Source organism: Choloepus didactylus, chromosome 3 (genome assembly GCF_015220235.1).
Source record: "Choloepus didactylus isolate mChoDid1 chromosome 3, mChoDid1.pri, whole genome shotgun sequence".
In the NCBI taxonomy this organism is placed as follows: Eukaryota; Metazoa; Chordata; class Mammalia; order Pilosa; family Megalonychidae; genus Choloepus; species Choloepus didactylus.
In genome coordinates, this window is record NC_051309.1 from 94,905,008 (window position 1) to 94,920,931 (window position 15,924).

Consider the following 15,924-nt stretch of genomic DNA (forward strand, 5'->3'; position numbering starts at 1 on the left):
AGTGCTTAAAGGCTTGTAGTCACATGGTTAAGTAATAAGAAAAATGACTTTTCTTCTAGCCCAACAGCCACTTCCTCACCCTACTTTATAATTCACTCAGTCACTCATTCTTCAGTAAATATTTATTGAGTATCTCCCAGGATGTAAGGCTCTTGGTGGCAGAATTTTGGGTTGTTTTGTCTTGCTTTGTGTTTTCTTTTTGCTTTCTCTGTCTCTCTGTTGATGATAACATATACATCCAGCTCCTTGCATTGTACCTGATACAAGGTAGACCTATTCTTTCAAAGATCTACCAATGTAAAATTGAACCCAGCCCCTTCTCAAATTGTCAAAAATGCAAACCTCGTAACAGAGTATAAGCAGTAGGAAATCCTTTATACCATAGGAAAAACACTAAACTGATCTTGAGGATATGGTGCTCAGAACCTAATAAAATTGGAAGGGAAACTGGAATGGAAATGACTGTTTCTTCTGGGGAGATATTTCCTAAAATTCTTACTAAACCCTGGAGTCAGAGCTGTTAACTTTAAAGATAGAGAAAACTGGGTCACTGGAACCTATTAATACATAAAAAATACTTGGCACACAAAATACTTAGTATAAAATGAGTCTTACCCCACCTCAGCAGGGCAGATCAGTCCATCTCTACTAATCATCTGATTAGGTTGAGACACTGAGAAATGGCTAGATCTGTCTTCCCTTTAGGCATTTCTAGTTGTGTAAATCTACACTAGACTTCTCCCTCACGCACAATTCCATAATAAATGCCAAGGTCTAATGCGGTAGAGTCGGGGGCTGGAGGGTTCAACATACAGCAAAACGATCCTGACAATTAGAAGATCCACCAGATGGCAGACAGGTCATCAAAACTGTAGCCTTTTCCTCCAAACAAGTTTAGAACCAATTATTATGGGATGTTATTACTGGTCTTAGTTCCAAAGGCTGCCATAACGAAGTACCACAAGCTCGGTGGCTTAAAAAACCAGAAATGTATTGTCTCACAGTTCTAAAAGCTTAGAAGTGTGAAATAAAGGTGTCAGCAGAGCCCCATTCCCTCTGAAGTCTGTAGAGAAGAATCTGTTCCTTGCCTCTCTCCTGGCTTCTGATAATGGTCCATAATCCTTGATAATCCTTGTCCTGGGGCAGTATATAATTCAGTCTCTGCTTCCATTACATGGCCACCTTCCCTGTGTCTGTCTGTGCCTCCTCTTCCCTTTCTGTATGGACCCCAGTCATATTGGATCAGGGCCCCACCACACTCCAGTATGACCTCATTTTAGCATCATTAATTCCATCTGAAATGACCCTATTTCCAGATAAGTTCACATTCACAGGTAACAGGAGTTAGGACTTCACCATATCTTTTTGGGGATACAATTCAAGCCATTATGCTATTTTAATAAGGGAAAGTGGAGTTGGTCATGGTCATGGATTGATGCACCACCTCCTTTGGTCCCAGAATAAAGATCAGCATTGCCATTTATTAATCACCCACTCTGCCAAATGCAGGGAGCATGCAAAGATGGATTTTCTGGAGGCGGGAACCCTGGCTCAGAGGAGAATTCTGCCCGAGGCCTCACAGCTAGCAAGTGATGGAGCAAGAGCCAAACCCAGGTCTTTCTGACAGCAAGACCAACTCTTGTCACTCTACCATATTCATAGAGTTGCCAAACTGTTGGTCATGGAAACATTCCAGATAGGAGCAAGACTGACGCTGAATCTGGAACTTTTCAAATGTTTCCTTTGCTTTCAGTTTGCAGAAGGTGCCTTGCTGGATGGTCTGTACTGGAAGGCAGGGTCCAGTAACAGGACCGAAGCTGACAACCGAAGTTTCATTTACTATGAAAACCTGCTGTTAGGGGTACCACGTATTCGGCAACTTAAAGTCAGAAACGGATCCTGTTCCATCCCCCAGGACTTGAGAGATGAAATTAAAGAGTGCTATGACGTCTACTCTGTCAGTAGTGAAGACAGGGCTCCATTCGGTCCACGAAATGGAACCGCGTAAGTGTCGATGGCTCATGGCCATATGCTGCTGGCCTCATCCATTCATTCTCTGATTCCTTTGCCAAGGAGAAGATAACTTAAGTGACTCTTCAGTGCTTAGGTTTAAGGCCTTGTCCAAATAGGACTTGGTTTCTCAAATTTCCTCCATTTTTTATCCCATTTCAGTTTTTGCCTGCATATTTTTCAAAAGGCTAAACCACTGACCATATGGGCCCCACAAGAGAAGTTATCCAAGCCTTGGGAGGTTTTTTTAAGAGATTCTTGGACCCTATTTTTATAGGTCCAGTAACAAGACGTTACTAGATTGTTACTAGGAAATTTTCTTGTTCAGAAATTCTTTTTTTCTTGACTCTTTAAGTAAATTGATATTCCAATTGCAATTGTTTAAAGTGTGTAATAAGCATGTGAGGCAGTTTTTCTGTCTGGTTTATATCCTAGCCTTCTCAAATGTGTGTGAATGGTTTTGCAGGGATTTTTTGTGCACTTGGCTAGCCATACTTAAGACATCCTGTGTATTAAGGGAGGACAAGTGTTATTTTTATGAAGAAATAGGAATAGCTCTCAGGCTGTTTCAAGGTGGGTCTCTTGGAGCTACTGCCCCTGAGTAAGTCACTATGGTCCCAAGGTGTCTTCTAAGCTTGCAAGTTCAGAGACCTAATTCTTTCAGCTCACTATATCCTACTCTTGGCAGCTGAGTCACCACTGACTACAGATTTGTTACTGTACTGCAGGGAATATACTTTTATTATAAACAGATTCTTTGTCTACGATACAGTGTACACCCTATTTAGTACCAGTGTCCATAAGAAACAAATTTAGTAAAAATCAGAAGATTTGGAGTAAAGGGACTGAATAATCTTGAAAGGCATTTTTTTTCTAGGTTATGGTATTAATTTCCTTTATAATGCTCCTTTTTCTGTTCCTGCAAAGCAAATATATTCCCCTAAACAATAACACCTTTTTCCAATATTTTTTTCTTACGCTATGAATAAGAGAAATCTTATGCAGCAACTCTTCTGTGCCAGATCTCATGCCTTATCACATTTAACCTTCAGAAAGCAATTCTATAAAGTAGACATCTCCATTTTGTAAATGAAGAAACTGAGACTCAAATACCCAAGGCATCACAGCTGCTAAATGAAAGAGCTGGACTTTAGTCAGACTCCAAAACTCATTACACCATGTCCCTTCTTCCATCTTATGTTATTCTTGACGCCCTCGGTTCACCACCAGAATCAAGCTTCTTGAGGGCAGGGACTCTATTTTGTTCACTACTATATTCTTAAAGCCTTGAACAGTGCCTAGTGCATAAAAATACTCAGTAAATATTTGTCAAATATATAAACAAATAGGTCATTACCATTATACAATGGACTGGAGGGAGAGTTTCTTGTGCACGTTTAAACCACCATTGATCCTGACATATTGACAGATATGGCAACTTTTATTGACTTTTCAGATCATTCCCATTCCACCTTCCCTTCACCTCCACTGTGAAAGAATAGTCTTCATTTGCCACCTGCACTAAAGCTTAAACAACTTGGCTTTTGACATCTCTCTTGGAAGCTGCCAGTGACCTCTAATTAGCAAATCCAGTCTTCATCCTCTTCAACCTCTACAGAATGTGCCAGTATTGACTGCTGGTTCTCTTAACTTTATTGCATGACACTAAACTTTGTGTTCTCCTAACTCAAGCCCCCTTCTCTTTCTCCTCTCTCTTTCCCAGGTTCTGGCTTTAGAGCTCTAGCTTTTCTTTCTACATAGTTTTTCCCTTGGTATTCACATGGCTTCCACTCTCATCTTTGGCGATTCATCATTTCTTCAACAAATACACTGAGTGTCAACTATGTGCCAGGCATGTTCTAACAAAGTCCCCCTCTTCTGGCAGTATGCTCTTGGTGCTAGGGTAACAAAACAGCAAAAAACAGAACAATTGAGTCTCCATTCATGGAGCTTAAATTCTAGGAATATAAGACAGAAAATAGACAAAACTGTATTCCACCTCTGTAACCCACCAACTCCTCTAATTCAGTATGCTCCAAACTGAACTCATTCATTTCTCACTTGGATCTGCTCTTCCTCCTATTAGGGGTACCACCATCTGTCTTTTACCCAAAAAGAGACTTCAGAGTCATTCTGGAGATCTCCTTATCCCCTGCCCCAACCTCCAAAGTAGTTGCCAAGTTCTGTTGACATTCGCCATGGGGTGATGCTCGGCATGGTCCCTCATTTTCCTTCCCACCACACTCCTCTAGTTCAAACCCTCTCCACTCTTAGTTATTATGGGAACTGCAGTCTTTGCAGAGTTGCGGGTCCCTAAGACTACCCCCAGGTTCAGTGAGTCACTGGGAGGACTCTCAGAACCCAGCATATAGTTGTACTCACAGCTAAGATTTATTACAACAAAAGGATTCAAAGCAAAATCAGCAAAGGGATAAAGGCATATGGAGCAAACGCCAGAGGAAACCAGTCACAAGCTTCCAATGGTCCAGAAGAATCACACATGATGCACTTAATTCCCTCAGTAGCAAGTTGTGACAACACATGTGAAATGTTGTCTACCCGGGAAGCTCATTGGAGACTCTGGGGGGAAGCTCATTGGAGAGTCTGTGCCCAACATTTTTATTGGAGTTTAGTCTGTAGGCAGCCTTAACCTAGCTCGTACCAAAATTCCAGACTCCCTGAAGGAAAGCAGTTGTTCAGCCTAAACCACACTGTTTGTACAGTTTAGGCACAGTCAACAACTCTTATTGTTCAGGGAAGGTTTTATATCAATGTAGAGAGCTGTCAGTCTAGGCAGAACAGTCTTGGGCTTGCTGTGTTAACTCTTTTCTGCAAACTAGCTCTCTGTTCACTCAGACTTTCCTGCAACCATCAGTAACCCTGTTCCGAACCTCTCAGAAACATTTAACTCAGTGACTCCTTCATACTTTTCCTTCTCGCTTTAATGACTGTCCACCTTTCAAACTTCTCATCATATGGGAACCAAACCAAACTACATGCTGGATGCCTTTGATCTCTCTGTGGTCCTGCCTTGTTCAAGCTTGAAATTGCCCTTCTCATCTACCTGGGCAAGTTGAAATCCTACTTACCTTTCATGGTCAAGATCCAACACAACTTCTGGTCCACCTCTCCCGGCACCTGACTCCTAAGTAAGGATGCTCTTCTCTGAACTACGGTAGCAATTTCCCTTTATTTACTTTTTGGTCCTTATTATCATCTATCTTGTCTTTTAATATTTTAAAGGAAACTGTTCTGTCCCTACTTAATAAATTTGGCAGGGAAAGGATCTTGTTTCACCTTTTATTTTTTTTAAGCAGATTGATAAATTTATTGTTTTTATCTGGAAATTCTTCATAGAAAATTGTGGCTTGGTTTAGCACTCAGCAGCCTGCTCCTGAGCTCATAGACAACTGGTCTTCTTCTGAACTACCCAGTCTTTCCTTGGGGCAAGAGACAGTTCAGGACAATTCTACCTCTTCTCTTTAACTTCTTTCTTAAGCTTTTTCTCATAGACTGGATTCTCTTGGATTGCAGCATTGTCTATCCTATACATCTCCTCCATCATGTCAGGAGTTTACATTGTTGTTTATGTATTGTGAGAATCGTTTATTGTAAGCATCTTCACTTCTTAAATTGGGTAGCACATATAATGTGCAACGTGCTGACCCATGATGTATTTCCAATGTACATCTGCATTAAATCCCTTTCTTTCTGAATCATAGCCAGGGAACTGTTTGGTACTGTGAAGGGTAGACAAGCCTCCATCTACAGCTCCTTCGGAGCACCAAAAACTTTATTCCCAGTGATAGTTCTGGAAGTCCTTCATCCAAATAGCAGGTGAAGGCGCCACGTTGACCATCAGTACTTTCCATATTGTTTTCATGTCCGGTTACCTCCACTTGGCCTTCACAGATCTTGTCCATGCCAAACCTGTTGAGAAGCCTGCGGGCCAGCAGCAGCCCAGTACAATATGCTGCAGCATAGTTTATCAGGCCAAGTTTTATACCGAACTTTTTGAGTCTGTGAGCATAAGCTGTGCGGATAATTCAGGCATAAACAATCTGACAGATGATGTCCCTATTAGTTACACAGAGTGACATCTTGTATTTGGATGTGTTATATTATTTTTAACATGGATTAGCACTTATTTCTGAACATAGTAATCAATTTTACCCTCTCATCTTCTTCTGAATTTCACTTGGTATCTCTTGAAATGGGCTTTATTCTTGAGAACTCTAACAAAGTCCATCTTGAAGAATAGAGACCCGTGTCCGCAACTTGTCAAAAACCTCTGCTTCATCTCTATATCCACATTACTGCCAAAGAAGCATCTGGTCCCACGAAAATCCTTGTAAGTCTTGTTGGATTAAATTTTCAAATGCTGTGTGATCAGTTGCATACAGTGGGCTTTGATGAGCTCGTGCCTCTTTGGCTGCAGCCATATAAACTAACAGCAATGGCCACAGGCTTTAGAGGCAGACAGTCCTGGTGCAGATTCCTGACTCTTATCCTCACAAGCTTTGGGACCAAGTTAACTGCACTGAGACTCAGGGTCCTCCTTCCTCAAATGGGGTTAATGACTGTGTCTGAGAAACAGAACATTTATGAAGCCCCATGCCAAATACATTACCTAGCTTGATAAAAGTTTATTACATATGTTTTATTTTACCAGGAACCAACTGTCTGTAATTGCCACAAGCATTTCACCAATGTGACCTGTTTATTTTGTTTTAGTTGGACCTATACAAGCGAAAAAGACTTGAATGGGAGTAGCCACTGGGGAATGATTGCAACTTACAGTGGAGCTGGCTACTACCTGGATTTGTCAAGAACAAGAGAGGAAACAGCTGTCCAGGTTGCTTACCTCAAGAAACATGTCTGGCTGGACCGAGGAACCAGGGCAACTTTTATTGACTTTTCAGTATACAACGCCAACGTTAACCTGTTTTGTGTGGTCAGGTGTGTCCTAACGGCTTGCATCCCTCCCAATTCTGTGTAGCTGTATGTGCGTCGTCTTCTAGAAATAGGCCAGAAAACCTTTGCTTGCAGTTGGCCAAATGAGGTGTCAAAGATCAGGGCTGATAGCAAGAGAAGGGTGAAGACTGAAGGTTTACTAGGATAAGGATATTGTGGGGAGGGGAGGAGTTGAGAACCTAGAATATTGCGAGCTGGGATGAACTTGAGGTCTGGTCCAAGTTCCTCCCAATGCTGGAACATTTCCAGAAGAAGCTTTATGCTTTTCTAATATTTATCCTTACGTGTTATGATGATCAATGCTACATGCTTCTTCACCAAGTATCCCAACCATCAAATCTTGACAATGAGATGATATGCTTGCTATTAGAACACAAGCTCAGTAGTCAAAGACCATGCTTGTTATTCAGTAGGACACCCAGGTACCAGCTTAGGCTCCATACCCACCAAAGGCACACAAAGTTCCTTGCACAGTTCCTGTGACGCTGCCATCACGGCCACTCAGTGGGAGACAGTGAGGAAACTGACAAAGATATTACTGGCTTGCCCTGGGGCCTCTTCTTGTTCATTTATTCATTCAGCAAACATTTATTGAGCATCTAATACATGCCAGACACTGTTTTAGGCTCTTGGCATATATATCAGTGAACAGAACAAAGAAAGAAAAAATCTTGCCAAGCTTGCTTTCCACCAAGAGGAGATAGACGATAGATAATAGGCAAAATATAAGTAAAGTGTATAGTATGTTAGAAGGTAATAAACACTATTTTAAAAAAGGAAAAAGTAGAGCAAGATCAAGAGGGATCCGGAGTTCACCCACTTTACTCCTCCTGGTGAACCATCTGCAACACCCAAACATCGTCAACATGGATTACTGCTCCTATATTTACACACAAAATAAGGAGGATAAATTTTCATCCTTTTTTTCTTTTCTTTTCTTTTTTTTTTTTGGCATATCCATACAAATGTAGATTTGGCATCACTTTTTCTGGCTAAATTCAAGTTTTTCTTACATGGACAGTTGGTTGGATTTTCCCAGTCCTTGTACATAGATCAAGTAATACTCTTTACTAGAAATGAATGAAAATCTATTGCAATTATTATTGAATTTTTCCTTATGATTCCAGTAAAGATAAGAAGAGAATAAAACAAGGCAGGCAACTCTGTTTGACATTTAAGTAAATAACCTATTTATAGAAGGTCTTAACTATTTCACTTCCTCCCCATACATTAAGAATGAATATTGTCAAAGCAATTACTTTATTTCTCTACAGTTTTTTAAGCTTCTGGAAGTGTTAGCAGATGCAGGGCCAGAGAGCAAAGATTTGACACAAGAGGCAACTTTTCTGAGTTCACACTGAGATTGTCACGGGGCTCTTCATCTCAGTATCACTCTGCTGAGTTTCTGGTTCTCACCTCTTCCAACATGTTAGATAGGAAGAAAATAAACAAGGGACAATGGACAATGAAGAGTGAGGAACAATTTTTATGTTTCTTTGATCAATTCTAATCCACTATTGTCCTTGCCTTTGATTATTGCTCATATGTGAGTCCTGGATACTCAGATTCTAGGTACGGTTATCCATACTGTAATGGGATAGATAGTTATGATTAATAGCTTCATAACTATTTTTTAATTAAGGAGCTAGAAATGTTAGCCTTGGTTTTATAAGGAGGCTCTACCATTAAATGAAGCACTTAACTTACTCAGTGTGACACCTACAGAAGAGAAATTGACGAAAGTAATGCCCACTTCAATTATGGTAAACCACTATAGATCAGTGCTATCAAGAGGAATATAAAAAATTTATACCACTATTGCAGACAAGCAGACAATTGTTGAGTACCTATTAACTACCAGACCCTGGGAGTGATAGAAAAGCAAACGATCAGATACTAATTAGGTGTTACCTAATGAATGAAGGAGAGACTCAGTCCCTCAGATAGGTACACGATATATATCCTAGTTCCCAATCAGATCATACATGTTTTCAGTGCATGACTTATATTTCTGTTGTTTTTTGTGTTATCCAGTACAATGATTTGTATTTAATAGACGTCCTGATAAAGCTTGTTTGTTGGTTAACTTTTACATTTAAAAAGAAAAAATAGTATATAGCATTTTGAGGCAGTGTTATTACCAGAAAAGTAGTGAGGAGGACATTATCCCTTTGGGATGGGAAGCCTCAGAAAGTCTTATTCCTTTTGTGGCAAAAATTCTGCATGTATGGTGTTATGGACTGTGGTAAAACATCATACAACTAGTTTGGGGTGACTTGACGTAGCAATTTTATTACCTTATAGTACGGGAACAGAATAGATGGACATCCTTTCCTGGCTTTACCCACATGTTGTTGTTGTTATTGTTTTAATTGTTCTTATTGCAACACAGGTTATTGGTTGAATTCCCAGCAACAGGCGGTGTGATTCCATCTTGGCAATTCCAGCCTGTAAAGCTGATCCAATATGTTACACCTTTTGATTTCTTCCTGGCAGCCTGTGAGATTATCTTTTGTTTCTTTATCCTTTACTATGTGGTGGAAGAGATATTGGAAATTCGCATTCACAAGCTACACTATTTCAGGAGTTTCTGGAATTGTCTGGATGTTGTGATCATTGTGGTAGGTTTGAGAACAATACCAAATTCCCTACTTAATTTTTAAAGCATGTTAATTAGAGTCTTTGGTCTCCTCAGCATTGTGGATCTTGATATTTCTGAAGGAGAATCTATAAGTTCTCTCCTGTTATAGCAACTTCAGTGTTACTCATCATTTTCTTATTTTGCATGAGTAACCCTTCTGAATTGGGAAGTGGAGAGGCATTTGCAATAAGCTGTCTGTTAGACAGACTGACAACAATAATAACTCAGCAGTTTATTGTGTGGATTTGCCATGTAATATGGAGGGAGGGGAGCATGATATTTCACTTTGTTTTGTTTTATTGCTAATGATATTTTTCTTCAACTGCTAGTAAAATCAATTTCTATTTTTCCACATATATGTAAATTTATGGCATGAAGAAACATCCTGAAAAGATTTTGAGTGGCAGAGAAAACTTGCCTGCAGTTTAAAATTCCATAATGTTAATTATGTAAATAATCCATAAAGGACAAAATTTAAGTGTTGGTCATCAAGGTTTTCAGTATGCGGTACAGAAAATTGTAAGAAGGCAGAGTTATGATACGGTCAAGATGATGGCATCTTGTAGAACCAATGCCTGTCTTTGACACAATTAAAAGTCCTAACCCTTATTTAAAATGCTTTTCCATCACTGCCCTCTTAATCATTTCCTTCCTGAGGCCTCAGTGTAGAAATGTATTTTTACAAGCTTTTCCCTCTTCAGCAATAACAGATAACCTTTGCTAACAAGTGTATGCGTATAGTGACATGCTTAATTGTTACGTGCTTAAAAGTTTTGATTGGCAGAGCAGTAACATAAATGACTCTATAATCATCCTTCCCACTTTCCTGAGACAGATGCCTTACTTGATTAGTGTGCTCTCTTCTATCATCCTACCTTATGACCATTATTCTTTCTCACACCCCATCCCTAAAAAGTAGTTTTGACTTTGTAAAGCATTTACATTGAGTCATTATCAACTCATTTCTCACTAGAGTTAACTGAAAAAAAGAGAAAAATTGTTATTCAGGTATGAGTAAAAGAACACCTAAGGCATAAAAGAGATCTAGATAGATATTGCCTGGAAATAACAGTATTATCAACAGCAGCAACAAAAATAATAACAAGAATTGCCAACACTTTAGACGCTACTCTGCTAGGCACAGTTCCAAGTACGTTCTATACACAGTGGCTCATTTGGCCCTTATAAGAACCCTCTTAACCAGTTGGTCGCTGCCTCTGAAGCCCCGTAAACACATACCTAATACAACTTCATAAAGAGGTAAGTTTTATGCAAAATGAAAATTACTATAGAACAGATATTCAGGTTGGTGGTGTAACATCACGTTAATCACTGTGGGTAAAAACCCTTGATCCCCAAATTCTCAGCTTCTCCACAATGAACAAAGTTATTATAGAATTTCAGTATTTAAGGAAGCAAGAGAGGCCATGATACTGGAAATAGTTTTTCAGCATATTTCTATATTGCACAGTGCAATCCATGTAATACTGAAAATTAGTTTAGAACACAGTTATTGCTTGGAACTCCAAGGATACACTTGCAGCTTTTTTTTTTTTTTTTTTTTTTTTTTGGTTCAGTTTAAGTCATTGAGAATAATGGTAAAAGTCTCAGTGTGATATTATTTGAATTAATAAGAGGATTCTCTTTTTTTAATCAAATAACTTCAATATTTGAGTAAATATATTTGCTAATCAGCAAAAGACTAGTCAGTGGCATCCAGGTTTTTTGTTCTTGCACTCCTATCAATGAAAACTCTGACAACACACACCAATGCATTGCATTTATTTATAAATTGTATGTATATAATTATATAAAACTATATGTATATTTGTTTGCATGCTGGTATAACTACATCTATAAAAGCATACGCAAACATAGACTTTAAAAAGATTGTGGTAAAAATAAATTCAATAGAATTCTAAGACTTTCTTACTACCCACGTGGAAGTTCTGATAACTATCACTTTGGAGACACTAGAAAAAATAGCCGATAATATCATAGAACCTGAAGCTAGTTTCCTTGACTTTGAAGCCATGGTATTTTGCAAGTATTTCTTTGAAAACTTGCTTCACTATGCTATTGTCCTTATTTTAAAAAATTCTTAGTACTGCCAAGACAACAATGCCGACAGTGTGCTTTTGTAAAGAACAAGGAAGGGCCACTGGAATCCCACTTCTTCTTTGAAACTTTCCTTGACCAAGTAGAGGAAAGTTCATGCTTTCTGTTCATCCCTAAAACATACCCTTTGCTCCATTAGACCTTAAAATCTATGAAAAGAGTCAAGACTTTTGGTCTTATCTGACCCAAATTTGCTCAAGTCTACCTGAAACTTGGAAAGAAATGATGTCCTAAATATAAATATAACATCTTAGAATCACTTTGAAAGTTTTTCCTCTATTTTTCTGCCTTTCTTTCTCTAACCAAACCCTCTGAAGTCTACAGGCTTGTTTCATTCTATCATTTGTCTAGCTAGTAGTTTTTCAAAACTAGCAGAGTGATGAAAACCGAAGATTAATTCACTTATTCAATAGATATTTGCTGAGCACTTAATATGTACCTGACACAGTTCTAGGCATTGGGGATACAGAAGTGAGCAAAACAACCAAAATTCCTGCCCTTGTGAAGCTTCTGTTCTGGTAGGAGAGAATGTTGGCACAACAAAACCCAAAAAGCACATGAAATCTCTTTCCTTATCTCTTCTCTCATTTGCAGTTTTGGAGTAGACGTCTCAAGAAAATTCAGTGCATGAATATGATTCTGATGTTGTATAAATGGCCACCTGTTTGATATTTTTACAAGCATTTTGCCTATGAAGAGTAAACCAGCTGCACTGGATGAAAAATTATATGTAGATAGAGTTAGTAAAGGGTTTTGCTGGAATCATTTTAGTTGAACAACCCGGTTTCTTCTCCCTCAGCTGAAGTCATATAGAAAAAGATTTTCAGAGTATTTTAGAGAGCTCAAAGGAGATGTTCCTACCACCAGTACAAAAGTATAATAAGTTTGGTTCTGGAAATCCTTCATAGAGAATGAAGGGAAGGTGGCGAGGTTTCCTTTCTCATCTGAGTTGTGATGGTCAGCCAAGCAGCCCTTGCTATGATAATAGCCTCACCCTGATCTGGACAACCATCTCAGGGTGCTAATTAAGTGGACTTCGGCCATCGTCCATGACAAGAAGTTTTATGCATGCTAAACACTTGCTATTTGTGTGAATGACTTGTTATGAAAGCTGATGGGTAGGAATAATGATAAGCATTGAATTTACACATTGGTGAAGAAAAATAAACTAGCTATTTTAAGGTAGGTTATACTTCTAATGCACTAATAAAATATAACTCTTGTTTTCCAGCTATCAGTGGTAGCTATAGGAATTAATATATACAGAGCATCAAATGTGGAGGTGCTGCTACAGTTTCTGGAAGATCAAAATACTTTCCCCAACTTTGAACATCTGTCATACTGGCAAATACAGTTTAATAATGTAGCTGCTGTCACAGTATTTTTTGTCTGGATTAAGGTAATTTATCAATTTCATGTTTTGGATTTTTTTTTTTTTTAATCTTTGAATTTCTATTCCCTACCTGTACCCTGTTCCCCAATAACCTATATTCTAGATTCTGAATCTCTAAGTTTGCTTATTCTACTTATTTCATATCATTGGGATAATGTATCAGATTTTTAACAATATTTCTTCTTCTTTTTATTAATGTGAGTCACACAAAATGTTGCAGGACTTAAATTTGCCTTTGTGGCCAAATTCAAGTGGCCAGCCAAGGCTGCTCCATAGTTTACATGTAAAATAAAATCATGGGACACCTGTGATCACTCACCTTGGGGTGAGTGACACTGCTTCTCCTGCTCCCTGCATTCTTGCCAATGCAATAAGAGGCCCTTTTCTTGTGTCTGCCGGGTCTGGGTCTCCAGGCTGCCCTGAGCTGGGTCAGGTCCTAGCTCCCCCTTACACGGGGTGACCAGGTGAAGGAAGAGGAACAAAGAGAAAGAGGAGGAAGGGTCAGATTGGGGGGAGAGAGAGATGCTGTCCTTGGAAGTACTCACTGGAAGGATTGCCTGTTTTCCTGAGGGAGGTGATAGGCAGTCTTTCCCTAGAACTGAAATTGCAGTAGACACCTCTTTTGAGCAATTCCTTAATCACTCGTTTCCTTCTTCCCCCAAGCATAATGTACATTTCTATGTATGAAGATTAAGCCATTTCATATATAGTGAGTCTCAGTTTTGGAGGTGCAGGAAATTCCAGTAATTCTGAGGCAGCTGCCAACCTGTTACCAGCTCAAGTGTTGATTCCACTACCCAAATGGTAGCCACCTGCCACATGTGGCTGTTTCAATATAAATGTGTTCCTCAGTCATTCTAACCATGTCTCGAATGCTCACTATCCACATGTGACCCATGTCTACTGTATTAGATGAGGCAAATATAGAACATTTCCATCATAACAGAAAGTTCTGTTGAACAGTTCTGTTCTAGCGGGTACTCACCAATGATTATTTGATTATTTCTTCTCCTGAATTGATGTTCACACCCAAAGGCATGAGATTTATCTAAGGACTTAGACCTCAGCCTGGATCTCTGTTGCTGACTTGCTCAGGAGAAACGATCACTAAAACAATAAACCTTTATCATAAAATAGTAAAAATAATCAAGATCTCAAACTAATTGGAATCGTATTAAGTGATGTGATTACAGCAAACCTCAAAAAGAGAACCATGTTGTCAGAAACGTGAGTTTATAAGAAATTGATGAAAATAGAGATTTCTTCCCTATGTACTCAGGCTGTATGTTTTATTTAGCATTTTATTGGTAGATATCCTGCCCCCAAACTTAATTACCATTAAGTTCTTTTAGGTGGGGACTGTGATTTTAGTTCTAGCTGCTGGTTTCCACCTAGAGCAATCACAGGTTGTGATGCCTTCTGGCCTGTGTATTCTAAAACTTGGGCAGCATCCTCAGTGCCTTGTCTACAAAAATATTCAATGTGGCTTTGGTAGCGCTGGGTTCAAATCCTGTCTCTGAGCCTCAGTTGACTTCTGGGGTTCAAATACCGATATTTCAGAATCATTGTAAAGATTCCAGGCTGTGGATGTGTCGAAGTGCCTGTAATATAGTTGGTACATAATAAATGACAATAATTTGCAGTAATTATTTCCTGGTGTTTTGATTAGTTTTTGTTTGTGAGGTTCTTTTTCTCTCTTTTAACTTAATCATTTTAGGAGGGAAGATATCAGTAGTCACTTTAATTATAATTAAACCTGTTTTCATTACATTTTAATAATCATGTAAAATGTAAGCAGCATGAGGGCAGGAGCTTTGTTCCAGTCACTGTTGTATTCCCAGCTCTGAGGACAGTGCCTGGCACATGGTAGGCGCTCAATAAATACTTGTTGAACAAAAGATTGGAAGTTCCTGGGTTTGAGAGGAAAAATCAAATCATTTCTCCCCTCTTTTTTACAGCTCTTCAAATTCATCAACTTTAACAGGACCATGAGCCAGCTCTCCACTACCATGTCTCGATGTGCCAAAGACCTCTTTGGCTTTGCTATTATGTTCTTCATTATTTTTCTAGCATATGCTCAGTTGGCATACCTTGTCTTTGGCACTCAAGTTGATGACTTCAGCACTTTCCAAGAATGTATGTAAGTATATATGAAAATAAGGAGGAATATTAAATCAGGCATGTCAATGACCTATCAAGAATAACAACACCTTCATGGCAGCTATTTGACCACCATATGTTTTAAAATTTTTTATTTAAAATAATAATTAATTACCTTTCCCAGAAACATCAGCCCACCAGTGCAAAGGCAATATGACATTCTGGAATGCTGTTGCTTAAGGTAGCAAACCTGTAAACTTGTAAGATATAGTAGAATAGCCCTAATGAACCACCACTATTCCAAAGACCGAGGTGTCTTGGCACCAAATGTGGATGGTAGCTTTTAAAAAGCTGTTTGCCTATACTTATATTCCTATTGAATATTGTTGCCATATATTTTGAATTTCAAGTTATTTTCTAAGAAAAAGAATCTGGTATTTCTAATATTCTAAGGATAAACTCAGACCAGTACAGGAACTTTCAGCCTTCTTTTTTCCCAAGTTTCTAAATGTGATATTAAAAACAAAAAAGTAGCCAGTATCAGATTTTCACACCATGTAGAAAGGAGTCAGGAAAGGAGAAGGTCATGATCATGGAAGTTAACAGGGCTTTGTATATGGAGGATTCCTACTTAATGTTGAAGTTCAATAAAAGTCAGGGGCGAAAATGTTTTTACTAAGACCCAGCT

The 15,924-nt window shown here is 38.8% G+C and overlaps 1 protein-coding gene and 1 pseudogene across 2 annotated transcripts in view; one reads left to right on the plus strand and one right to left on the minus strand.

The window, feature by feature from the left end:
- Nucleotides 1-15,924, plus strand: part of LOC119529632 (polycystin-2) — a 66,518-nt gene that overhangs the window by 29,538 nt on the left and 21,056 nt on the right. For both annotated transcript variants that reach the window (XM_037830228.1, XM_037830226.1), the window contains 5 exons: nucleotides 1,754-2,004; nucleotides 6,745-6,969; nucleotides 9,377-9,605; nucleotides 12,975-13,142; nucleotides 15,095-15,276. In XM_037830228.1, coding sequence (XP_037686156.1) covers nucleotides 1,754-2,004; nucleotides 6,745-6,969; nucleotides 9,377-9,605; nucleotides 12,975-13,142; nucleotides 15,095-15,276 — 1,055 coding nt within the window. The remainder of the gene's footprint in view (nucleotides 1-1,753; nucleotides 2,005-6,744; nucleotides 6,970-9,376; nucleotides 9,606-12,974; nucleotides 13,143-15,094; nucleotides 15,277-15,924) is intronic.
- LOC119529059 lies at nucleotides 5,384-6,268 on the minus strand (annotated as a pseudogene).